Genomic DNA, 22,700 nt, shown 5'->3' with positions numbered 1-22,700 from the left:
TGGGATGAAAGGGACAAAAATAACTTATAATTTGGACCCCAAAACCAAAAACTGAATTCATTAAGCTTTCAATTCTTTTCATCTTATAGTCACATCTTGTCTTGATAGAAACACGTAGGAGGATTTGTAAACATATCTTGATAGAGTGTTTAAAACATAAAAAAATTACCTGTAATTTGTCTGATAGTTGCAGAGAAGAACGAAAGAAGCACGTAAAGGAAGCAATGGCACGACTGGAGAGGCAACAACTGTTTAGGTTTTATGAAGAATCGGGATAGAGTAAAATTATACGAAGAGTTTTGTTTTATAAAGAAGTATTTTAGGGATAGAATAGTAAATATTTTGGTCAAACCTAAAGTGCTTATAAGCTAAAATTTGATAAGTTGAGGGAGACCAACTTATGGCTTATGGCTTATTTTTGGCTTATAAGCACTTAACTTATAAGTATTTTTAATTTTACCAAATGCGTAAATAAGGCAAAAAGTACTTATAAGCCAGTTTGACCCGCTTATAAGCTTTGCCAAACACCCTATGTATAAGGAGAAAAAAGATTAAAAAATTGCTGATATTTGTGAATCACCTTTACCATTAACATCTATCTAAAGGAGAATAAAGGGAGAAATAGAAAAGGTGAAGATTCTATCTGACAAATTCCCCCCTTTTTCTTCTGCAGAATTTTAGATTTCTGTTCTGCTGTGGCGTTAACCTCAACGTAAACTACACCATACCAACAAACCCCTTTACACGCATATTGCAAGAGTAATATAATTCCTCACTTTTCTTGAATTTCTCAATTCCCCTTATTTTCCCAGCTTCAGGTTCTTTCTTTATTTCGACCCACCATTTTTTTATTAAAAGATTAATTTTTTTCTTGTTATTTTGCAAACTTTGTCGTTTTTCTTGAATTAGTCTATGAATCTTGAGCTGGATTTAGCTCTGTAATTTGCATGGTTTGTGCTACAACAATTTGGTTCATTATCTTGATTTCATGTGTCTGTGATTTGTGTGTGATGCATTATGTTGTTTTGAATGGAATATAAGTTGTTGTTCAGGACATATTTTGATTATCATGCAATACCCAGATCTTATTACCTTTTTTTTTTTTTTGGTCTTGGTTGATATTTCTGTATGAGGCTATGAGCCTCATATTGAATGTTTTTGCTAGTGTTCGCTGCATAGGCAGAATTAAGATATAAAGGCAGTGAATTAGGTGTAGATACTGTCTGTTATTCATATACATTACTTAAATTCGATCTTAAAGGCAGTGGATTCGGTTGAACCTGCTAAAAAGGCTAGATCCACCTCTGGTTGCTATGTCTGTTTATTCAATGTTGTTGGTTTCTGTTTAATTTTGGGTTGTTTTACCAATAAAGTTCACATCTTTTGCATACTTCACCCTACTTGTGTAATTTGGTCCTTTCGAAACATGTTTATTAATTGGCCATTCCATCTAATTTGATCCTTTTTACTGCATAACCTATTGTAGCTAAGAAATTGTTTTCTGAAATCAGATTGAAATAGGGAAAAAAGATTGAAATAGGGATTATATTGAGCAAATGCAATTCATGTAGCTTAGTTTTGTTTCATGCTTTGCTTGGTGCTTGCTCGGAGCTAGTTTCAGTAAGGGGTTTAAAATATAAAGAATTAAACATACGAAGAAGTCAAGGAGATTCAACATCTACTATATATACAAACAAAATAATTTTGACTCTATATATAGTGTTATTTTTCGGCTTAGGGGGTTCAGATAAACCCGCTTCTGCCCCCTTGGCTCCACCCATGCTTGCAGTGTCTGTTTATTCAATTTTCTTGTTTCTGTTCAAATTGGATGTTTTAGCAATATAGTTTGCATCTTTTGGGTACTTTAACCCCCAACATTTGATATTTGGTCCTTTTTCACATGCTTATTTAATTGACCATTCCATCAAATTTGATCCTTTAACCAGCATAACCTACTATTGTGAAATGTTATGTTTCTGATTTTGGATAGGGATTACTATGAGCAGATTATTTCTACGACTTACTTTTCGTTTTTTGATTAAATGGTTGTTGCTCTTTATTGCAGGGCCTCTCTTCCTCTTTTGCAGAAGAGGTCCACAGAGGACCCTGGGAAAGAAGTTAGAGGGAGGAGGCCAATGGATTTTGAAAGCAATAGCTGGATCGGGGAAAGGCTGTGTTACTACCCCAGGCTTTTTGGTGGAGTCATGCTAACTGCAGCCTTGCTCGGGGTGTCTACTAGCTATTTTACAGGGATCAGTGTTCCTACTCTACCCCACCTTTTACCCAACCTGAATATCCTCCGTAAAAAGAAGCGTGGGAAGAAACGTATTCGTGTTTATATGGATGGGTGTTTTGACCTAATGCATTATGGTCATGCAAATGCGATAAGACAAGCTAAAGCGTTGGGGGACGAGTTAGTAGTTGGAGTTGTTAGTGATGAAGAAATTGTAGCTAATAAGGGTCCACCTGTTTTATGCATGGAAGAAAGGTATTGATTAGTTGCTGCATCTTTCATTGATTAGATTTTTATATTTGTTTCTCTTATCTGCAAATTATCTTGTACAGCAAAAAAATAGTTTAATGCATAAAATTTCTGTCTGATGCCTTATTTGTTCAAATGGTGCCGTAGAGAGCTGTACTTTCAGTATCTACCTTAGGAATGTTAGCTTCACCTTTATATAACATGAAGGTTTAAAGTCTAATCCACTGTGGACTAGAGAACATGCGCTTTAGTCTCCCTCTTTCTTCTCCACCCTGCCTGAATAGGATAGCTGAAGAACAAATCCACTCTACAGAAAGGTCGAATTTAGTTGCTGAAATTGTTTTGATAAAATGCAATATGATTGGCGGCAATGGACTGAACCAAGACTGAGAATTATAGAATACACGAGCCAATGGCAGTTTTTAAGAGAAATCATAGTAAAGTTGGTACTGAGTTGGGGGCAATCTCACATTTAGTGTAGGATGACATACTATGGCCTTGCTGATAACAATTTGTTATCATGATTAAGATGTATTAACTAGACGCACTGATTCAAGTCCTCATTAACTATCCATATAAATGATCTTGACTATAAATACGTAATATTTTTCAAGATTCCACTTGAGTAAAATGATAGCTAAACATTGTGAAATAATGTCATAATAACACCCCCTATCGTCGTTTCCTGCATTGATTCGGTGGCTAATTTGCCTTGTCTATTGGTCCTTTGGCAAAGGCAGAAACTGAGACAATCTCTTCAATGAGTAGCAAATACCCTTTGAGATCCCATCCCTTATACATTTTATCCCAGCACCATATCTAGGCTGGAGGTCTGTGGCCCAGTTCAGGACGTAAGTTGATGGATGACCTGTTACCAGCACTGTCCATCGAAGTCTTGACCTTGCTATTCTTGATGAGCCTAAACAGGTTTTTTGACATAAAGTGGATTATGGAGAGAAGTTTCTTCCTTCAATTTATGCCTATTGGCTCCGTGTGTAAAGATGTAAATGTCTTTTAATTCATAGAAGTTCAAGTATAATTTACCATTCACTTCAATTACTTGACAAAGAATTTAGTGCCACTTATTTATGTGTTCCTTATGTAATGCTATTTTATTTCATCAATTCAACTGTTTCAGTTTTCCCCAACCTTAAAATGTTGTCTAATTTTAAGATCTTTTGCAGACTTGCCCTTGTTAGTGGGCTGAAGTGGGTGGATGAAGTAATTGCCAATGCTCCTTATGCAATTACTGAGGATTTTATGAACCGTTTGTTTAATGAGCATAAGATTGATTACATTATACACGGCGATGATCCCTGTCTACTTCCAGATGGAACTGATGCTTATGCCCTAGCAAAACAAGCTGGTCGGTACAAGCAGATTAAACGCACTGAAGGTGTCTCCAGCACAGACATTGTAGGTACTATATCTCTCCTATTCTAGTTCAGTTTAAGTATTGATGCGTAATCACATCATCCAATCTATTAAGCTAATATAGCTAAAATTTTCCAGATATATGCCATATTGATCCTTTACAAGATTGTGTTCTGTATACAATGGACCCTCCCCCACCTCAGATAGTTTAATTGCAAACTCTTTCCTCTCCCACCCATAGTTTTTTACTTTGTGCTTACATATGTATACAATGTACAGAGGCCTAGCTGATAATATCAGAAGACTTGTGTATAGTGGTTTTTCAGAATACTTTTTAGAATCAAATGATTTTCCCAAGACTAGCAAATGAAAATAAATCAAAGACTGTTCAGGAAACATCCTGGAAAAATGAAGAAAAGGAAATGTTTCCTGGAACCATGTCGTAGGAGCGTTGAGAATGAGAATGTTTTTGTTTTTCTCATACATTTTCCGATCATGTTTTGTAGGAAGGATTCTTTCATCTGCTAAAAGTATTTCTCAAGATAGCACTAAAGCATCTCTCCCTGGAGATGATAATATGAATGGTGTATATGCCGAGGAAAAAATGGCGAACATTGATCAGATATCTCATTTTCTGCCCACATCTAGACGAATTGTGCAATTTTCAAATGGAAAGGTACCACAAGCTGTACTCTCTACTTATTATTTATGCATCATGCTAAATTAAGTTTATTATTCCTTTTTCCATTTGATTCCAATTTGAACATTATGAGTGTCAATTTAAGACTAGTTGTAGAATTAGAATTTTGTTGGAGCCTTTACGTCTGAATCTATACTTCACAGTGATCAAGGATAAAGCTTCTGTAAATGTCGGCTCAGATGATATCTGAATAGACATACACTAGCATAATTTTATGTTGAATGAAGGCCTCGCTCATAGGGTTGATTAATCAGAAAACATAAGGTTAACTTGGGTACTATTGACTAGGGTGTTTTCTGGGAGATAATAGTTCCTTTATGCTTCGGGCAAAAGAAAATTTTGTTCCATTAACATGTATTAATAATTGTAACAGCCAACCATGTACCCTCAATCGCATTCATATGGGATATCATACGGACCTGGCGATGCTTGAGTAAATGAATTCACTTTTGACGTTGAAACAACAAAAAGTGGTGATAAAGTTACTTCCTGTTAGTTCATGGTGATTTACAGAAAACACTAAGTCTCACTTTTCTGTCTCATTGCAATTATTTCTGTTTGAGTTTCTCCTTTTTTTTGGAGCTTTACAATTAAATATTCTCCTACTTTTTTATTCTTAGGGGCCTGGGCCAAATGCTAGAGTTGTGTATATTGATGGTGCATTCGATCTTTTTCATGCTGGCCATGTTGAGGTAAATCTCTAATTTTGGATTTTTGATATTGTCAAGCTTTATTATGTATACATTGTGCAATCATATGTGTGGCTTTCATCTTTATAAATATGTCTGAGATATTGTTACTCTGAATGATTTATGAACTGTCTGTTAAGTTTCTTTCTTCTACTTGGATGCTAATGCTAAGGTTCATGCGTTAAGATGCTGTATAAGTCAGGATCCTTGATGATGTTGAGAATTACAAGTAGCATTTTATATTAATTGCAATAAACTCTTTTGAACTGTCAAAGCTCATTATATAATAGTAGAAGATGTTTACTGGTATACTTAACTATTGATCTTTTTCTTTTGCCTCTTATAGATGATATACTTAAGCTTCAAATTCTCGTCTGTAACCTGACTTTAGTGTCATTCACTTTTTTATTGTGCTCCATAGTTCATTAAAAGAGTGTCTTCTCGTTCAGCATTAGTATACAGTTTTTTGAATAAGTTACTTTTTCTCCCACTCAGATTCTTAGAAGTGCCAGACAGCTTGGAGATTTTCTTTTAGTTGGAGTTTATACTGACCAGACCGTAAGGTATGTTCATGTTTCTACTACTTGCCTGTTCTTGGTTTGACTCTAATACTTTCCAATAACTTCCTTCAAAGTGGCAACCCTAATTTTATTTGTCAATGGGCAAACTGCACTGTCAATTGAACGGCTCTGAGGTTATATTTTTAATGAAACCTTATTTGGTTAACATTTAGAAGTACAAGAAAATTCTTATTTTCAAGATACTTTGAGTGTGTGATTGTCTCTGTATTAATACTTGCATGTTTAGATACCATAGTTTCTTATTAGTTAGGACTTCCGAAATTTCTCACAGCACTCCTTCAGAACCTGTGGTTATCTCATTTAACCAACATTTTTATGAGTAGGAATTATAGAGAATTAACAATTTTTATTTCTTGCAGTGAACTTCGTGGACATCAGTATCCACTGATGAATCTGCACGAGCGAAGTCTTAGTGTACTTGCCTGCCGCTATGTTGATGAGGTCATTATTGGTTCCCCTTGGGAAGTGACCCAGGATATGGTATTGCTTGCTTCAACCTCCTAGATGTGTTCTTTCTCTCTTATTTCTATTTCTTTTAGATTTATCTACTTAATTGCATTTATTGTTTATACAAAAGATAAGCAAAACTGCTGCTTTTTAAAAAAGGGAAGTTTCTTCTGTGTTTGTTGATTTCGTATTGATGAAAAAGAAGGAAATGGGGAAATTTTGCTTATGACTCACCTGGCTATGTGTACTTGACCCTTTGCTCGGTGATAAAAGTTATCCGGTTCTCTCTGGAGAAAAGCATTTATTAGGAAGGCAAACCATACATTTGGCAGATAAGTCTTTGCACCATGGTATGAACTGTTACACACTTCAGATTTTGTCAGAAATTGGCAGAAAAGAGAAAAAGGTTTCGTAAACTGATAGTTCAAGGCTTAACAATTGAAACTTTGGGTAGTTGTTAAAAATCCCTACATTCTCATGTAGGCAAGGGTGGTGGCCTGTTATATTGGTGGACCCAATATGACTTGGGAGTTCATACTCTCCCTTTACCTGTATACTAGTTGTGAATTCTCCAATTTTTGTAGAATCATATTAATCCTGTAGAACTGTGTAATGCTCAGTCCTTGATTCACCATACCACAGCAGATATGGTTCATCACCATATTTCTGCTATAGCTGAACGCGGATTTCTCTACAGTTTGTAGGTTATTAATACTGCTCGAAACATTCAACAAAAACACTTTAAAATGCAACAAGATAAAATAAGAACCTCAGGAGGTGAAGCTCTTTGCCATTCTTGCACATGAGCTTTCTGTTTTAACAAGTCATGTCCTTTTGTTAAAATTAAATTGTTCATTTTTCCCTCATCCCTGCTCTTTAACCGGCAAGGAGGAACAAAGTACTTTACATTTCTTATTGGTCACTAATTTATTCTCCCCTTTTTTTTTGGCATGGGCAGGTAACAACTTTCAACATTTCTGTGGTTGTACATGGAACAGTTTCTGATAGGAACACTTCTACAGGAGTAAGTCTCTGCACATTTTGATAGTTGCACAATGAATAACATTTTCCATCTATCGATAAAAAAATAGAACGAATATTTTCCAAACTGCTAAGGCATTAAATATAGAAGCATGTTCTTGAGGAAATGTTTTGGCTGATGCAGGAGAGACATGATCCCTATGCAGTACCTAAAAACATGGGAATCTTCCGAGTAATTGATAGTCCTAAAGATATTACAACCACTTCGGTTGCTCAAAGGATCATTGCCAACCACGAGATATATGTGGTAAGTGGCATTACCCATTTTGTTAGTTAGTCAGTAATATGCACCTAATGATTACATACACTCAGAGAGAGAAAAAGACGGAAGGGAGTCAACTAACTGTTCTACTATCAACTTAATTAAAAGGTGGCCTCAGTAGTAGATTCGTCTTTAAGTTCAACTAACTCCATTTGTATTTGTCTTTTAAGTTTTCTGTGGTTATCAGGGCATATGCACCTATCTTTATTTATTTAGTGATCAGTTTGCTAGTTTAGAAGGGGAGCCTTGGTATAACTGGAAAAGTTGCTGTCATGTGACTAGGAGGTCACAGGTTCGAGCCGTGGAAACAGCCTCTTGAAGAAATGCAGGGTAAGGCTGCGTACAATAGACCTTGTAGTCCGGCCCTTCCCCGGATCCCGCACATAGCGGGAGCTTAGTGCACCGGGCTGCCCTTTCTTTTTGCTAGTTTAGATAAACCATTACTGCAGAAAAATAGAACATTATAGCTGGTGTTTCTCACCTATTCACAGATCTACCCTTTGATTGAACAGAAATGACAATACTGAAAAATGAGCCTATGAATTCCCTTTCTTTTAAAATTTTTTTCCTAACTAAAACGAAGGTTTGTTACTTGTGATACCTAATCAAATTAGAAAAGAATATTACTTGTGACAATGAACTGTAGTTTAGTCATGCTAGATACATCTTTCTGCTTGGTTATGTATTTAGTTTTGCACAATCACGTGAAAATGGTAATGTGTTTTGGCGAATAACGGATGGCTCCTTGACTTGCGCAGAAAAGAAATACCAAAAAAGAAGCAAGTGAGAAAAAATATTATGCAGAGAAACAGTATGTTTCAGGCGATTAAGTTTTATGTTACAGTCTCCGGTGTGACCTCTTGTAGCTGACTTGTAATTTATGCAAAGCTGCTCGTTTTCAAGATAGTTCATCCCGTGTTTGTATTTGTAAGATATATAACGTTCAAGGAGGTGCCAGGATATAACAAGAAAATTCATAGTCAGAAGATCTAGATTTTTTTAAAAAAAATTGTCTTTTTGGGTTGTAATCATCTTCGAGTGATTCCAAGATCTGGAGCTAATTTGCTAACCTCAAACTCATATTGATTCTTGTAAGTTAAGAAACTATTGTTCTATTCTTATTCTATAGTAAATCTGCTTTCCAATTTCTATTAGCAAACCTTGATTAGTCGACTGTACATAATTATGCCTTATTACTAGTGGTGATTACAAGCTTGTATGGAGAAGATGAGTTGAGTCCCTAAGAAAAGACCTTGATAATCCTGTATTTCCGAGTTCAAATATGTCAATTAATTCAGGTCGTCTCTCGTATGGAGAGCCAACCATCTACAAATGCCCATCGACATCCAAAATAGTATCTTACATCCATTTTTGGCATAGGATAAGAGTGGATAATTTCCCGATCAATATCAAAATAGTAAGATCTACCTAACTGACTTAATGTCCAAAAGATTGCTCCATTGAAGAAAACTCCCTTACCACAAACCAATGAGCAATGATATGGTTCTGGGAACAGAGCTCGTGAAATCTTCCAGGATTTTGTCTCTGAAGAGTATATCTCAATAAGGTAACGACGAACACAAACAACTTTGTAATGACATGATATTGAACTGTCAATGTCAAAGGCCAAGGTTATTAGTGCCTTCAATCGCTTCAGCACTATGAGAATACACAATTTGATGTTCAACTGTAGCAGTTTTTTGAGACTTCTTCACACGTTTGTAGGAAGCCATATCTCTTTGCTCGTGATGTTCCTTTCAAGTTTACCAACCAACGCACGCTTAGCCTTCAAGATCAAAAGAAATCGAAGAAGAAAACTTTAAGGAAAAAAGGGAGGGAATCGAAGAGTATCCGGAAGTCTGAAAATCGTGTACATCAAGTCTGTATATATACTTTTGGAAAATAAACATAAATAGAATGAAATAAAATAAATACTGGGCTAGGCCCCTTTCTTCTACTTCTTATAAACTGTTGAGTGGGCCTTGGCCTGCATTAGACCTTCTCTAACTCAATTGGACATTTGGGCTTCCAAGTTAACATGCCCTTTCTTTTTAGCGAGTTTTATGTAAAAATAGCACGGACTACTAAGTTTTCGGACTGGTAATTGAAAAATAGTCATCGTTTGCAAAGTCATTAAAAAAATAGCCACTATTTTGCTGCAACACGGAAAACTCCAGTATAATATACTGGAGATTGGTGCACCTGTGTATGAACCTCCAGCACACGAAAAGTTCAAACATAATATACTGGAGATTGGAGCACCTGTGTATGAACTTCCAGCATATTATGCTGGACCAGTATATTATGCTGGAAGTTCACATGTAAAAAATTCGAACTCCAGTATATTATGCTGGAATATTTTTCCGAATTTTGAACAGTGTTTTCATTCAGATTTATCTTTACATGAAAAGTGGCTAATTTTTGATTACTTTTGAAAATGTGATTATTTTTCAATTATCACTTGTAAATCTGGCTATTTTGAATTTCACCCGAGTTTTATAGATTTACCCATAAAACCCAAACTAATTACCCTTGTTTACCCATTTATTTTTCTACCCATTAAACTAGTTACTTTTCCTACCCATTGTAGCTTTTGTGGGTAATTGGCTATTTTTTATCCTTTACTTTTTTCTCCTTTTTATTTATTTTTTTCTTTTTACTCCTTTTCTGTTCCTTTTTTAAATCATATTGTTCTTTATTTTATTATTTTTAAATAATCTGATTCCATACGCAATTTTGCCTCCTTTATTTTATTTTATTTTATTTTTTCACTTTTTTCTTTCCTTTTGTTTATTTTCTTTATTTCTTCTTCCTTTTCTAAATTAATTTAGCTCATTTTTTTATTTTACTTTTTTTCTACATAATTTAATTACATTCACTTTTTTTCTCCTTTTCTTTATTCTTTTTTTATATAATAATAAAAGATAAGTAATATATTTAATATTTATTCACCTTCTTTAATATAACTGATAGTATAATATATTATTTGTCTTTATTTTTTTCTTCTTCTTTAAATCAATTATTAAAACAACTTATACATTATACCTGTTTTCTCCTCTCTTTTTTTCATTGCATTTTTATTTTTTTAAAATATATGTATTATAGTAAATATTTCTAGCACATAGGATTCAAAATTATATATCATTATAATAAAATGGTATATTAGTATAATAAAATCACATATTAGTATTTAATGTTATTGTAAAATACTTGTCACAATAATATACCAAAACTGCATATAAATATACCAAATAGCTATATTACTATTTTATGTCTTCCGACATCTACTGATACAATGAATATTATTTTCATGGAACTCCATAAAAAAATCATTTAAGAAAATATTTGCAAAGACATAGTTGGAAAAATTAAAAGAATTAAAAAATAACTTATTTATTACAATATACTATGAAATTATATTGTATACTGTGACAATATAATGTTACTATAACCATGACTTTAGCTTTGGATAATAACACCTAGATAACTCAACAAATAGCAGTCGAAGTATATTATTATGGTATATTATATACTATTACAGCATATTGTTGTAGTATATTGCATATTATTACAACATACCATTACAGTATATTATATATTATAATAGTATACTGTTGCAGTATAGCTATATACTCCTACAGTATATTATATACCGTAGCGGTATACTGTTAGGTAACTGTGTTCTTCTTCCATTATTACAGTATACCATTACAATATATTATATACTATAACGGTATACTGTCACAATATAGCTATATACTCCTACAGCACATTGTATACTATAATGGTATACTGTTGGGTAACTATGTTCTTCGATTTTCAGCTAAACAATTCGATCTCAAATCAACTCCAAATGCGAATAAATTTTACTATAAACTTCCTGAAAGTACTATAAGTAATATTTTACAGCATCCACTTTGAAATAAACATCAGATCTAAAAAATAAAATTTCAAATTTAGGAGCTTCAAACTTAACAATGGTGGATCTTCAAACACACAATTTTTTTGATCTGTGAAGCTTAATATACAACCACAACAACATGGGCTCAGAAATAAAAATAAATACACAAAAAAGAATATACTAATATAGAAAGAGGATTTTGGAGTGAAACTCATGTAAAATAATATGAAAATTTATCTTTTAAAATTTATATAGAAAATTCTAAAATAATATTGGGTATATGCATGGGTTTGTACTGGATTTTCATCATCCACTAAAAAGACTAAGTTATGGGGATTTTTTTGAAAGGGGAAAAGAACGTTTGGGATGTAAGACTCTGCTTGTTTAGAGAAATTGAAAAGGAAAAGGGGATTGGGTAGACGGGTAAATACTTTAGGCCGTATAGATAGAAAAAGTAAATCCTTTGGGTTTGGGTATTAAAGGGTAAATAGTTTAGGCTTAATGGGTATAAAGTGAGATTTTTTCTTCTTTTTAAGGGCAAAATACAAAATTAGCTGTCGATCGAAGCTAGTCTCATTCACTAGCCAAAAATTTATAAAACTTTTATAATTTTTTATATATATTATCGGCTATTAATTTTAGGAGTGACTAATAATATACTTTTTTTAACTCAAGCGAACAACTTTATTAAACTTAATCAGACACCTACAAGTTTACAATAAAATTAGTAATATGCTACCAATAGAAAGGACTAGTATAATTTTTAAATTAGCAACTAAATTTTCTTGCCTCTTAACCCAAACTTAAACCCAAACTAAAGAAACATTAGAATTTCTCTTTTAACAAAAAATGACTATCATCTAATAACACTCCGACCTCTATAAAATCTACATATGAGGAGTAGCAAGAAAGCACAAATTCGTGGGCATCTCATTCAACTATACCCGGGCATCAAATTATTGAAACAACCATCCAAGAGCAAAACGCAAATCTATAATTTCAGCATGGTAGGACTGACACAGTCTTAAAAAATCAAAGAAGCTGCAACTATAAAGTGACATGCAAAATCATGCACAATAGCCGCTACTCCATTGCACTCTGAAGTAAGGAAGATAGCTGCATCAATATTGCATTTTCAGGTTCCACGTGGAGGCTTGGACCAAGAAATAGTTATAACCCGAGATGAAGCACACACAACTAGGGGTGTTCATGGTTCAGTTTGGATAAATTTTTTCTTAAAAAGAAACCAAACCAAGTAAGTCGGTTCATCAAATATTGGAACCAAACCAAACCAATAAAGTCGATTTTTTATCGATTTGGTTTTTGTCGGATTTTTGGTTATTTATCAGTTATTTTCTTAAATATGAGCATACACTACCAAACACATATTCCGACGACTACATTTTCAAGGTAACACTATCAAACCAATTTCTCTTTGAGAAATCTATCATTTACCAGGATATATTGATGATAATTGAATCAAATAGTGATGAATAATTTAAGTACTCAATTAAAAATCGATTATTTTTAGCATGAAATAAATTCTTATACTTAGTAAAATAAAACTACCAATCAAACTAGAATGTAAATGAAAAGAATTAGATTATTATAATAGCAAATAACTAGACTAAAAATACAAATGACTAATATATATCATAAAATTTTAGAAACTTTATATAAAAATATACATACATACATACATACATACATACATACATACATACATACATACATATATATATATATATATATATATATATATATATATATATATATAAATGGCTACTTCTATAACCAGTTTGATTCGATTTTTTCGGTTATTTTTTATTAAAATCAAAACTAAACCAATTTTGATTAGTTTTAAAACTCAAAATCAAAACCAAACCAAACCTAAAAAATATCGGTTTTTTTGGTCGGTTTGATTCAATTTTCGGTTTGATTCGATTTTTTGGGTGTTTATGAACACCCCTGCACACAATACCTTCCAACCATGGCAAGTTCCCACTCACTTTAAAAGTCAGGGCCGATTTTTGGGTAAAGCCACTAAAGCCCAAGTTTTAGGCCCCAACTTTAGGGGCATCACTTTTTACCTATTAAATTTTTAAAGTATTTTCGCTCCTATTACATATTTTGGTAAAAACTGAAAAGGAAAGATATCTCTGTTCCTTAAAAATGAGCTCCTATCTTGTAAATGCAAAATTTATGGAAGGAATCAAGTGATTATTCTTTTTATTTTTAGTCTTTTTCTTATTAAATATTATGTAACCTTTCCACTTCCTTTCTTGGTTTTTATAATATTCAATTTTCTTTTTTAATCTTTTTCAGTTCTCACCAAACGTTACTACTATTATAGTTTTTCATTGTGACTCCAAGAGATCCTACTGTTCTGCATTTTTCACTATCAAGCTAAAGCCTGCAAGAAGTATATTGAAAGCAACAAATATTTATTTTCACATCAAGTTAATGAATTAGGTTCTTCTATTCTAAGTTTTTAGTATTAGTTTTCATCTAACGTTTGTTTTTCTTGATATTTACAAGTGTGTGTATATATATAATCATTTTAGTATTTATTAAAATTTAAAGATGTCTAAAGTATGAATCCGGTTATTTAAAACTTAATGAAAAAAGAAAAGTTGTATCTTTGATACAATCCCAAAAAGAAGAGATAATAGTACTCTAATCGATATACTCAATCAGATAAAAATACTTGATTCTTGTCCAAATACTTATATTGCTTATAGAATAATGATAATAATTCCTGTAACTATTGCCTCTGGCCGCCCTCAATCACAAACTAGAAATTTAGCCCTCAATCACAAACTAAAAATTTAAAAGAAGTTTTTAAAAATTAAAATGGATAAAATCTTATTTAAGATCAACCATAGTGCAAGAGAGATTAAATAGATTAACTATATTATCAATTAAAAAAGAATTATTATAAGAAATTGATTATAAAATATTATTCATAATTTTACATTTTAAAAAAGCTAGAAAATTAAATTTCAAATAAATAATACATATATGAAGGCTTCTTTTTTTTAGAAAAAGAGTTAAGAGCCTCCTATGGAAGTTTGGCTTTAGTCTTCCAATAGTATTGATCGCCCCTGCTAAAAGTTAAGAGCTTTAGATAACACATAACTATCCACAAGTCTGTCGAGCCTTCATAAGACTATGAATAATAATCACATATTTAGAAACTCAATCATACTAACCCTATCCACATCCAGCTCATACTTCCACGCTCTCCAGAACTCTCGCCTTTACGCAATCAAGAAAGATGCCCTTTCTCTTTATGTTTACACATTAACACCGTTCGACTTCTAAAATGTGTTTCCACCGAAACTTTTACAAATAATCACTTTTACTTAACTGTCATTTGAAAATAAATTATAGTTCCAAAATTAATTAAGGGTGTGTTTGGTATGAGAAAAATATTTTTTAATTTTTTCATATTTGTTTGGCCTAAATGTTTTGGAAAACATTTTTCTCATGAACCCATTTTCCTCAAATTGGAGAAAAATATTTTTCTTATCAAAAGAGGAAAAATATTTTCCAAAACTCTTTCTCAACCTTCTCACCCTATTCCCCATCCCCACCAACCCCCACCAACCCACTCCCACCCCAACCACCCCTTAACCCCACCTACCCACGTACCCTACCCCTCCACCCCACTCCTACCCTAAATAAAAATATTATTAATAGTACTTTCTTTTCATATTATAGATAGATTTTTTTTTCATTTCAACATATGAGTAATTTTTTTCATGATATAAAAAAATATTTTTTTCTTTTTAAAAAAAATACTTTCTTTTTATGTAGAAAAAGTATTTTTTTTAATTTAACAGAAAAAGTATTTTCTTTTCATTTCAATAAAATTAGTATTTTCTTTTCATGATGTAGAAAAAGTATTTTCTTTTATTTCAATAAAATGAGTACTTTATTTTCATATTGTAGAAAGAGTACTTTCTTTTTCAACCAAAAGAAAGTATTTCTTTTTAGTTATGGAGCACAAATTTCAACGTTATTTTTGCGTAAAATGTAAAATAACACATTTGTTCATTTGAGTTTGTGTGAATTTTTAGAGACTTGGGGGGAGGAGAAGAGGGGTGAGGGGGTGAAGAGAGTAGCATAAAAAAATATTTTCTACTCTCTAACCAAATACTAAAAAATATTTTCCACTCAGCAACCAAACAAGAGAAAATAAGTGATAAAACCATTCATTTTCCATAAAAATATTTTTTAGGAAAACATTTTTCATGAAAAAAGATTTTCCTTCGTACCAAACGCACCCTATATCTTAGGCATTTTTTCATGCGAAAATAATTTTGGCAATAGTACTTCAATTACTTAAAAGAGTAGCATAGGCCGACGACTTTTTTCTTCTTTTTTTTTAAAAATCTTTTTCGCTTTTTTCAAACTTCAAAATGCGTAAAGGAACGATGCACCTTGAAATGGAATAATATATCCACGTCTTTATCTCTACTCAATGAAGAATTCCAAATTTTCATATCACTAACTTCTCTCTTCTATATCAAGTTACCTTTATTCAAGAGTTAGTTCAAAATGGTAGAAGTTTTTCATGTTTTAAGTTGCGCAACATATAAGGAAAACTTGAAGGGAAGATGGTGTCGTATATCTCAATAAAGCAAGATGATTGAGTATCTCTAGAACACTGCAAAATATTAACATTGAAGCATAACTGAACATGTATAGACAACATCTTGATTTTTCCAACATACTATTTGTATGGGTCAAAATCTACCGTAGAATATTTAAGATAAGATAATACTAAAGAAAAAATTTTCAAGCCGTCGTTAGTTGAAGTGGACCAGGAAGCAGCAAGACTCATAGCCGAGGAGTCGACGAAAGCCGTGGTTGAGATGTCAACAATGGTCGAGATCGAGCACCGTTGATGAAGCTATAACGACTAGTTTTCGAAATACGACATTAAAGAGAATATTCTAATGGATATTCTCTGCACTTGTACTATTAGAGTTTACTAGGAATATGTCTCATAAATAGAAAAAGAGACAATGATATGAGGCATGCGATATTCATTTGTAAGAACACACTTTGACAAAAAGATTTTCTCTCTCTTACTAAGATACAAACATCACATTTTCACTAAGATTCTTGTCGATATTATTCCATACACTTCCATCATATCCAAGAATAATTCAAACATTCAAGGATTTATCTGTCACTCCTCATTGTCAGGAGAAACAACCATCGAGTTCATCCTTTATTGGGTGAATTATTCCTCCTATTTGCTTAAGTGCCATTTATTATTATTCATTGCTATTAAATGCTACATTATAACTTATGCCTTTTGGAATAGTTATTGCATACTGTTATCACTATTCGACCAGATCTATTTAAAATTTATCATACTTTCGGAAGCTACATCTAAAAATATCATTGTCAACTAAGTTTAACCCATAATCACATAAATTTAATTATTTGAACCAAGAGTCATATTTTTGGTCAAATAATTTAGCGCCGTCTGTGGGGATTTCTTAGTTAAAGCTTTTAGTTTCTTCTAGATCTACAACTAGTACGGGTCACTAACGTAAAAAAAAAAAAATAATAAGCAAAAACAAGATCTCCTTTCTTTGTGTGCACAAATCCCAACATGGCAGGTAACCGAGAAGAAAGGACGAGAATAATAAGTGACCTCACAACCAACCTCATGAATGTCATCAACGAAATCTATGAAACGACAGACGAAGGCGCGACGCCAGTGCCTCCCCTATGCGAGATGGGTCAGCACCCCCTCACTGCACCATCACAAAATCTCTTGGTAAGGGATCCTCCACATCTGTGGGGGAAGAGACGCCGTAGCTGTAAAAAAACGTTCCTCGAAGCATGGCTAACTGACACGCCAACCAGCATTCTCAACAAGCTCGTTTGGGACACGACTACAGAGAACGCAAGGACAAGCAGACGAGCAATGCAACCAGCCTCTTCCCCCAATAATAGGTATTACTCACAATATCATTGATAGTGTATGTGACAACGCCCTTGCAGCTATTATTAAAAGGATGGAAGAAAGAGAATGAGAACAAGGCACTCCGAGATCAAATAAAAGAACACCAGGAAAGGGTCGATAAATACCGGGCGCCCCCAAGATGTTGCCGAAGAGGGATGCCAGCCGGTTCGTTGAACAACCATACAGTGATGACGCAACCCCGCATGCTATACCAAAACCTTTAAAATGTTTTCCTACCTCAAGATATATGACGGCACAACCGACCCTGAAGATTATGTGACTCATTACATCACTGTCGTAAAAGGCAACGACCTCGTCAAAGAATATGTGTCTTCCATCTTGCTGAAGAAGTTTGGTGAAACCCTCATATGAGGGGAATTAACCTGGTATTCGCAGCTACTAGAGCACTCCATTTAAACCTTTGAAGAAATGGCCGACAAGTTCGTAACGGCCCATGCCGGAGCCAAAAAGGCCGAGGCGAGAGTGAACGATATATTTGCTGTTAAACAGTCACTGGGAGAGGGACTGAGGGACTTCCTCGCCCGGTTCAATCGAGTAAGGATGACTTTGCCAAACGTTTCCGAAGGGATGACAGTCGCGGCTTTTCAGGACGGGCTGAGCAGGGATAGTTCAAGATGATCTCGTCCAATTCACACCTAAAATCAAGGTTATGAAACGGTTGATTGCAATAATAATACCCAATAAGAGTCAGGGTCAATTTTCACAGGGAGCTATATATAGGAGTTAGGAGTATATATTATAGTGCGTGAGTATGAACTATCTTAATTTACACTTCCACAAATTGGGGTTGTTTCTATGTCTAATTTAAAGCTAAGATTGCAAAGTTATGAAATAAAACTAAGAGGATTGTTTCTGTTATTTTTCAAATTTTATAAAAAGCCCAGGGTTATGACCATCACCTAGATGTTTGCCTAATGGGATAAACTTTAATGCTTGTTTTGTTGATTGTTGTATATTATAGCTATCAACTCTCAATTACCCACTCAATACCTCTTGGCCAGAGAGTGATTTTGCCCAAATTGGCTTTCTCATGTTCAAATGGATATTGCACAAACGGTTGATAAAAGCTCAAGTCAGGTTATTACTATCTCTAGGTTGAACTCTTTAATGGGGATTATTAATCTCTCGATTGACCCAATTTCTTGTTAGCCAAGTTTTTCTAGACTAAGTCTCTCTTTCTCAAGTTGAGACTAAGTCAAATAGGCATGAACTAATGTTTGCAACTATTAATTCCACAAATGAAAGTAAGAACAAGGCTAAATAATAAACACTCAATCATAAACAAGCATTAAATTAAACACCCATAAGGTTTACACACTAAGGTTGGGTCATAACCCTAGTAAAGATCTAGCTACTCATGCTTGAAATTGAAGAAATAGAAGAAGAAATGCTAATTAAAATTATATTGTAAAATCAAAATGATAAAATCTATGTTAAAATATCCCAAAATATGAAAAACTACTAAAAGAAGTAAAGAGAAACAACTACTGTAGTTGCTGATGTCAAAAATTTATCTAATTTCGTGAAACTCTTCTATTTATACAAAGCAGACAATTTCAGATAAAAATGCCCCTCGAGAGGTTATGCTGCCGCACAATTCCATGTGCGGTCCGCAGGTTTCTTCAACTTGTCAGGAATTGGAGGTCTGCGGCCGCACAATTCTGATTTGCGATCGCGAGGCAGTCTTTCTTCGGTCCGTAGATTTAAAACTGCGGCCGCAACTTGGTCTTCTGCAGTCTGCAACTTTACATCTGCGACAGCACAATTCCTGTGCGGTCCACAATCTTGAGGGACTTGGACTTTAGAAAATTGCACACCCTCTAAAGTTGATTTCCAATTCTTCAATTGCGGCCGCATAATTCCTTTGCGGGCCGCATTTTGCTAGGAAGCCTGTTGAGTTTTTCTTCATTGTTTGCGGCCGCAGATGGAATTTTGCGGTCCGCACTTTGCAAGTTCTTGTGCCTTGTGTTTTGATTACTCCTTTTTGAGTCGGATTTCATCTCGGGAGTCCAACTTTTAATATTCCTACAATTTTGCACATTTCATCAGTTTCGGGAATATAATTAAACGCTTTTAGACTAAAACAAAAGCTAAAAGGCGCTAATAAGTAGTTAAAATCCCCACTTATCAACTCCCCCAAACTTAAGTTTTTACTTGTTCTCAAGCAAATAAAATAGTTTCTACCTCCATAAGTTAAGGGTCATTCCAGCCAATCAAAGGTGAGTCATTCACATATCAATTGGGACCAACAATTACCCACACTACTTATGTATTATCAAGAAGGCAGCAAGTTAAACTTTTATGCACATATAGTTCTAATGTGACACTTGAGCATCAAGAGTTGACTTTATTCATCAAGGAAGCTCGCTCTTTCATGTAGGTCATTGTGGATTCCAAACTCCTACTCATCTACTCTCCGTTTGCCTATCTCACTTAAGAATTTTAGCACTCAATCCAAAATATTTGCGAAAGGCTCACTCATCTCTCTCAAGAGAATGTCGCAAGTACAACTTTAAGTACCATAAGCTTGCCCTTCATGTAGATCTCCACTAATGTAAGCTCACTCGGCTTGAAATCACGTAGGGATTTTTCGGAATGTAATGAAAGCTTTTGGACTAAGGTTGAATATACTATGATAGATCGGGTTCATCTTTCCTTACACACTCCATTTTTTTATTCTCGGCTCATGCTTTTCCAATTCTTTGAGGCACTTTCTTTTCATTGGGGAACTAGAGAGATTTAGCACCACTCTTTCTTGATCATGACATTCATTTTTTTTCTCTTTAATTTCTCCATGCTTTGTATCATTACTTTTCTTTGCATCCCTTCAACTCTTCCACTTATTCATTTTCTTTTGCATTTTTCTTTTGTTCTTTTATTTTCTTTCCTTTCCTTCTCATCATTTATTTTCTATTTTTGTGCCTTTATACCTCCTTCAAGCTCCTCGTCTCTCCCCCAAACTTACATTTTTATCTAATTGTATCACAAGAGTGTTAAGAAAAGCTCGAGCGCCAATAGAGGGTCACGATAAAATGGGTAAAGGCTTGTAACATGATTATCAAATGAGAAAGGCTCGAGGCTCAAATGGGTTGACTAGGGATAACAACATTGGTGGGCAATGAAAAAATTCAAGCGGGTCAAGGAAAGCCTACAATCACTTCTCAAGCCAAGCAAAACTTAAGATTTCGCCTTGAAACACATTCGGGGCAAGTTCTAGACCATTCGCACGGGTACTTGGACTTGCAACAAAAACATCTCACCTCTCACGCAACTGGATTGTTAAAAAGGATAGAGTCGAGGGCCCACAATGACCACATTCAAGATTGAAAATCACTATGGTTCGATTAAACCACTCGATGATTGCCTAAGTCAACACAAGAGTCACAAAGTCACTAACTAGAGCTATTTATTTCCAAAAAAATTGTTTTTAATCATAAGCACGTAATTAAGTGTGTTGGTACCAAGTGAAGCATGTTTGACTCTTCGAGCATGACTTAATTAGGTCTTTTTATTCATTACTACTACTATTATTACCTAAATACCAAAACGGACTTAGTCCCTTAAGAAGGTTGTCACGCTATCCATCGTTGGGAAGAGTCAACCGGTTCACACAAAAACTACCTTTGGAAAGAACCATGGCATTAAAAAAACCACAAGCTTATTATCTACTAAAACACAAAAAGAAGCTACTAATTCAAAAAGAAACTACTTAGTTAAACACTAACTAATAAGAAAACACATGTAAAGAAGCTACGAAGCAAAAACTATCGAAAGCATAATGAATATACATAATAAAAGAAGTTATATACATAATGAGAGAGGAAAGAGAGAATATATACAGAATAAGGAAAAAGAAAAAAATATTGTCAGTTATTACAAACCAATTGTCTCAGAATCATCAAAATATATCAAATAAACTCCACCCCACCCACCCCCACCCCCGAATAAAAAATAAACATTGTCCCCAATGCTTAACAAAATAAGAGTAAAGGAAGGGTAAGGGTGAAAAAAACTCCCTATGGCTCCTTGGCCATCTCTATGTCCACAATAACATCACCGACCTCAGTCTCATCCAACTGGATCTCATTATCATCAACTCCGGGCGTGACTGGGTTGGTGAACATCTGACGTACTGCCTCGGTAGTGTCAGTAGCAAGGTCTGGCTCCTCAGACTGGCCAGCTGGTACGGTATGCGCTGTAGGATCTGGGTGGTGCGGGTCAATCAGCATGTCAAATGGAATGTCTCCTGCTGCTGCAAGCTTGGTAACCTGTCTCCGTAGCTTATCTACTGACTTCTTGGAGGCATGGGAATTTCGCATCTTCTTCACTTCCTTGCCCAACTCTTCTATCACTGACCCATGCTGCACCAAAGTGTCCATGATTCTGTTCTGACTCTCCAAGAGCTTCATCAGAGTTTCTTCAACTGTGGGGGGAATCTGGGGTGCTGGAATGAAGGATTGTGCTGCAACATTACTGGATATATTAGACAGTTTTGCAGTAGTTGTCTGCATCCAGTTGTTGAGGCTCGCCAGTGTCTAGGAGACTCGCAGCACAAATAGTAGAGTAGTGGGCACGACACCAGCTTCAAAGCTGAGGTAGAACCTGTAATGGGGGATACTGGAGGCACTAAGGCTGGAGGTGGGGGTATAGCTGCTGCATTGGATGAAGGCTCTGCTAAAGTAGATGGCATGTCGACTGTATCTGCAGCTACCACCGATGGCACGTCAGACTGGCCTATGGTGGTAGTCGTCTGACCCTTTTTCTTAGGGTTATGTGCATCCATCAACGAGTACCATGAGAAGGGCTTCTTTTCCCGCACCTTCGTATCAAATTCTCGCGGCTCCACCCGTGCATCTGTAAGATACTCAGTAATGGTGTTGGGATATGGGTAGGAGGTATCAGCTTGCCTGGCAACCACATATATGTTGGCCGACATCACGACACCCACATTGATCGGGTACTCGGCCATGATAAAGGCGACTAGAACTGCCTGCGGGATAGGAAGGTATGTCTCATTCTGACACGGGTCCAGTAGACTGCATACAAAGGTCTGCCACTCTTTTGCCTCGAAACTCAGGGTGTTTCTATGAATAGACACCCCTGCTATGATCCATGGTGGTGGTGGCCCAGGAGCTTCCAGAATCTCAGATAGCCACAGTCGAGCTACATCCCCCATTGCAAACTTCTCAAAATACTGTGTGGGCTCAACATTA

The 22,700-nt window shown here is 34.7% G+C and overlaps 1 protein-coding gene across 8 annotated transcripts; it reads left to right on the top strand.

The window, feature by feature from the left end:
• The first annotated feature begins 507 nt into the window (after positions 1-507).
• LOC104108976 (ethanolamine-phosphate cytidylyltransferase-like) lies at positions 508-8,721 on the top strand. Of its 8 annotated transcripts, none has more exons than XM_018775162.3 (11): positions 508-630; positions 2,066-2,488; positions 3,667-3,902; positions 4,363-4,532; positions 5,177-5,248; positions 5,741-5,808; positions 6,186-6,306; positions 7,232-7,297; positions 7,439-7,561; positions 7,764-7,906; positions 8,335-8,721. In XM_018775162.3, the coding sequence occupies exons 2-10, from the start codon at positions 2,136-2,138 to the stop codon at positions 7,893-7,895; spliced, it is 1,341 nt and encodes a 446-aa protein (XP_018630678.1). In that variant the 5' UTR covers positions 508-630; positions 2,066-2,135; the 3' UTR covers positions 7,896-7,906; positions 8,335-8,721. The 8 variants fall into 8 exon arrangements, with proteins under 8 accessions (XP_018630678.1, XP_070030906.1, XP_009616437.1 ...); XM_070174804.1 differs by having other exon boundaries at positions 624-759; positions 7,800-7,906; XM_070174803.1 differs by lacking the exon at positions 508-630 and adding an exon at positions 642-818 and having other exon boundaries at positions 7,859-7,906.
• Positions 8,722-22,700: the final 13,979 nt, after the last annotated feature.

This window comes from Nicotiana tomentosiformis, chromosome 5 (genome assembly GCF_000390325.3).
Source record: "Nicotiana tomentosiformis chromosome 5, ASM39032v3, whole genome shotgun sequence".
NCBI lineage: Eukaryota > Viridiplantae > Streptophyta > Magnoliopsida > Solanales > Solanaceae > Nicotiana > Nicotiana tomentosiformis.
Note: the sequence above shows the minus strand (reverse complement) of the source record. Positions and strands in the feature narration are given on the sequence as shown.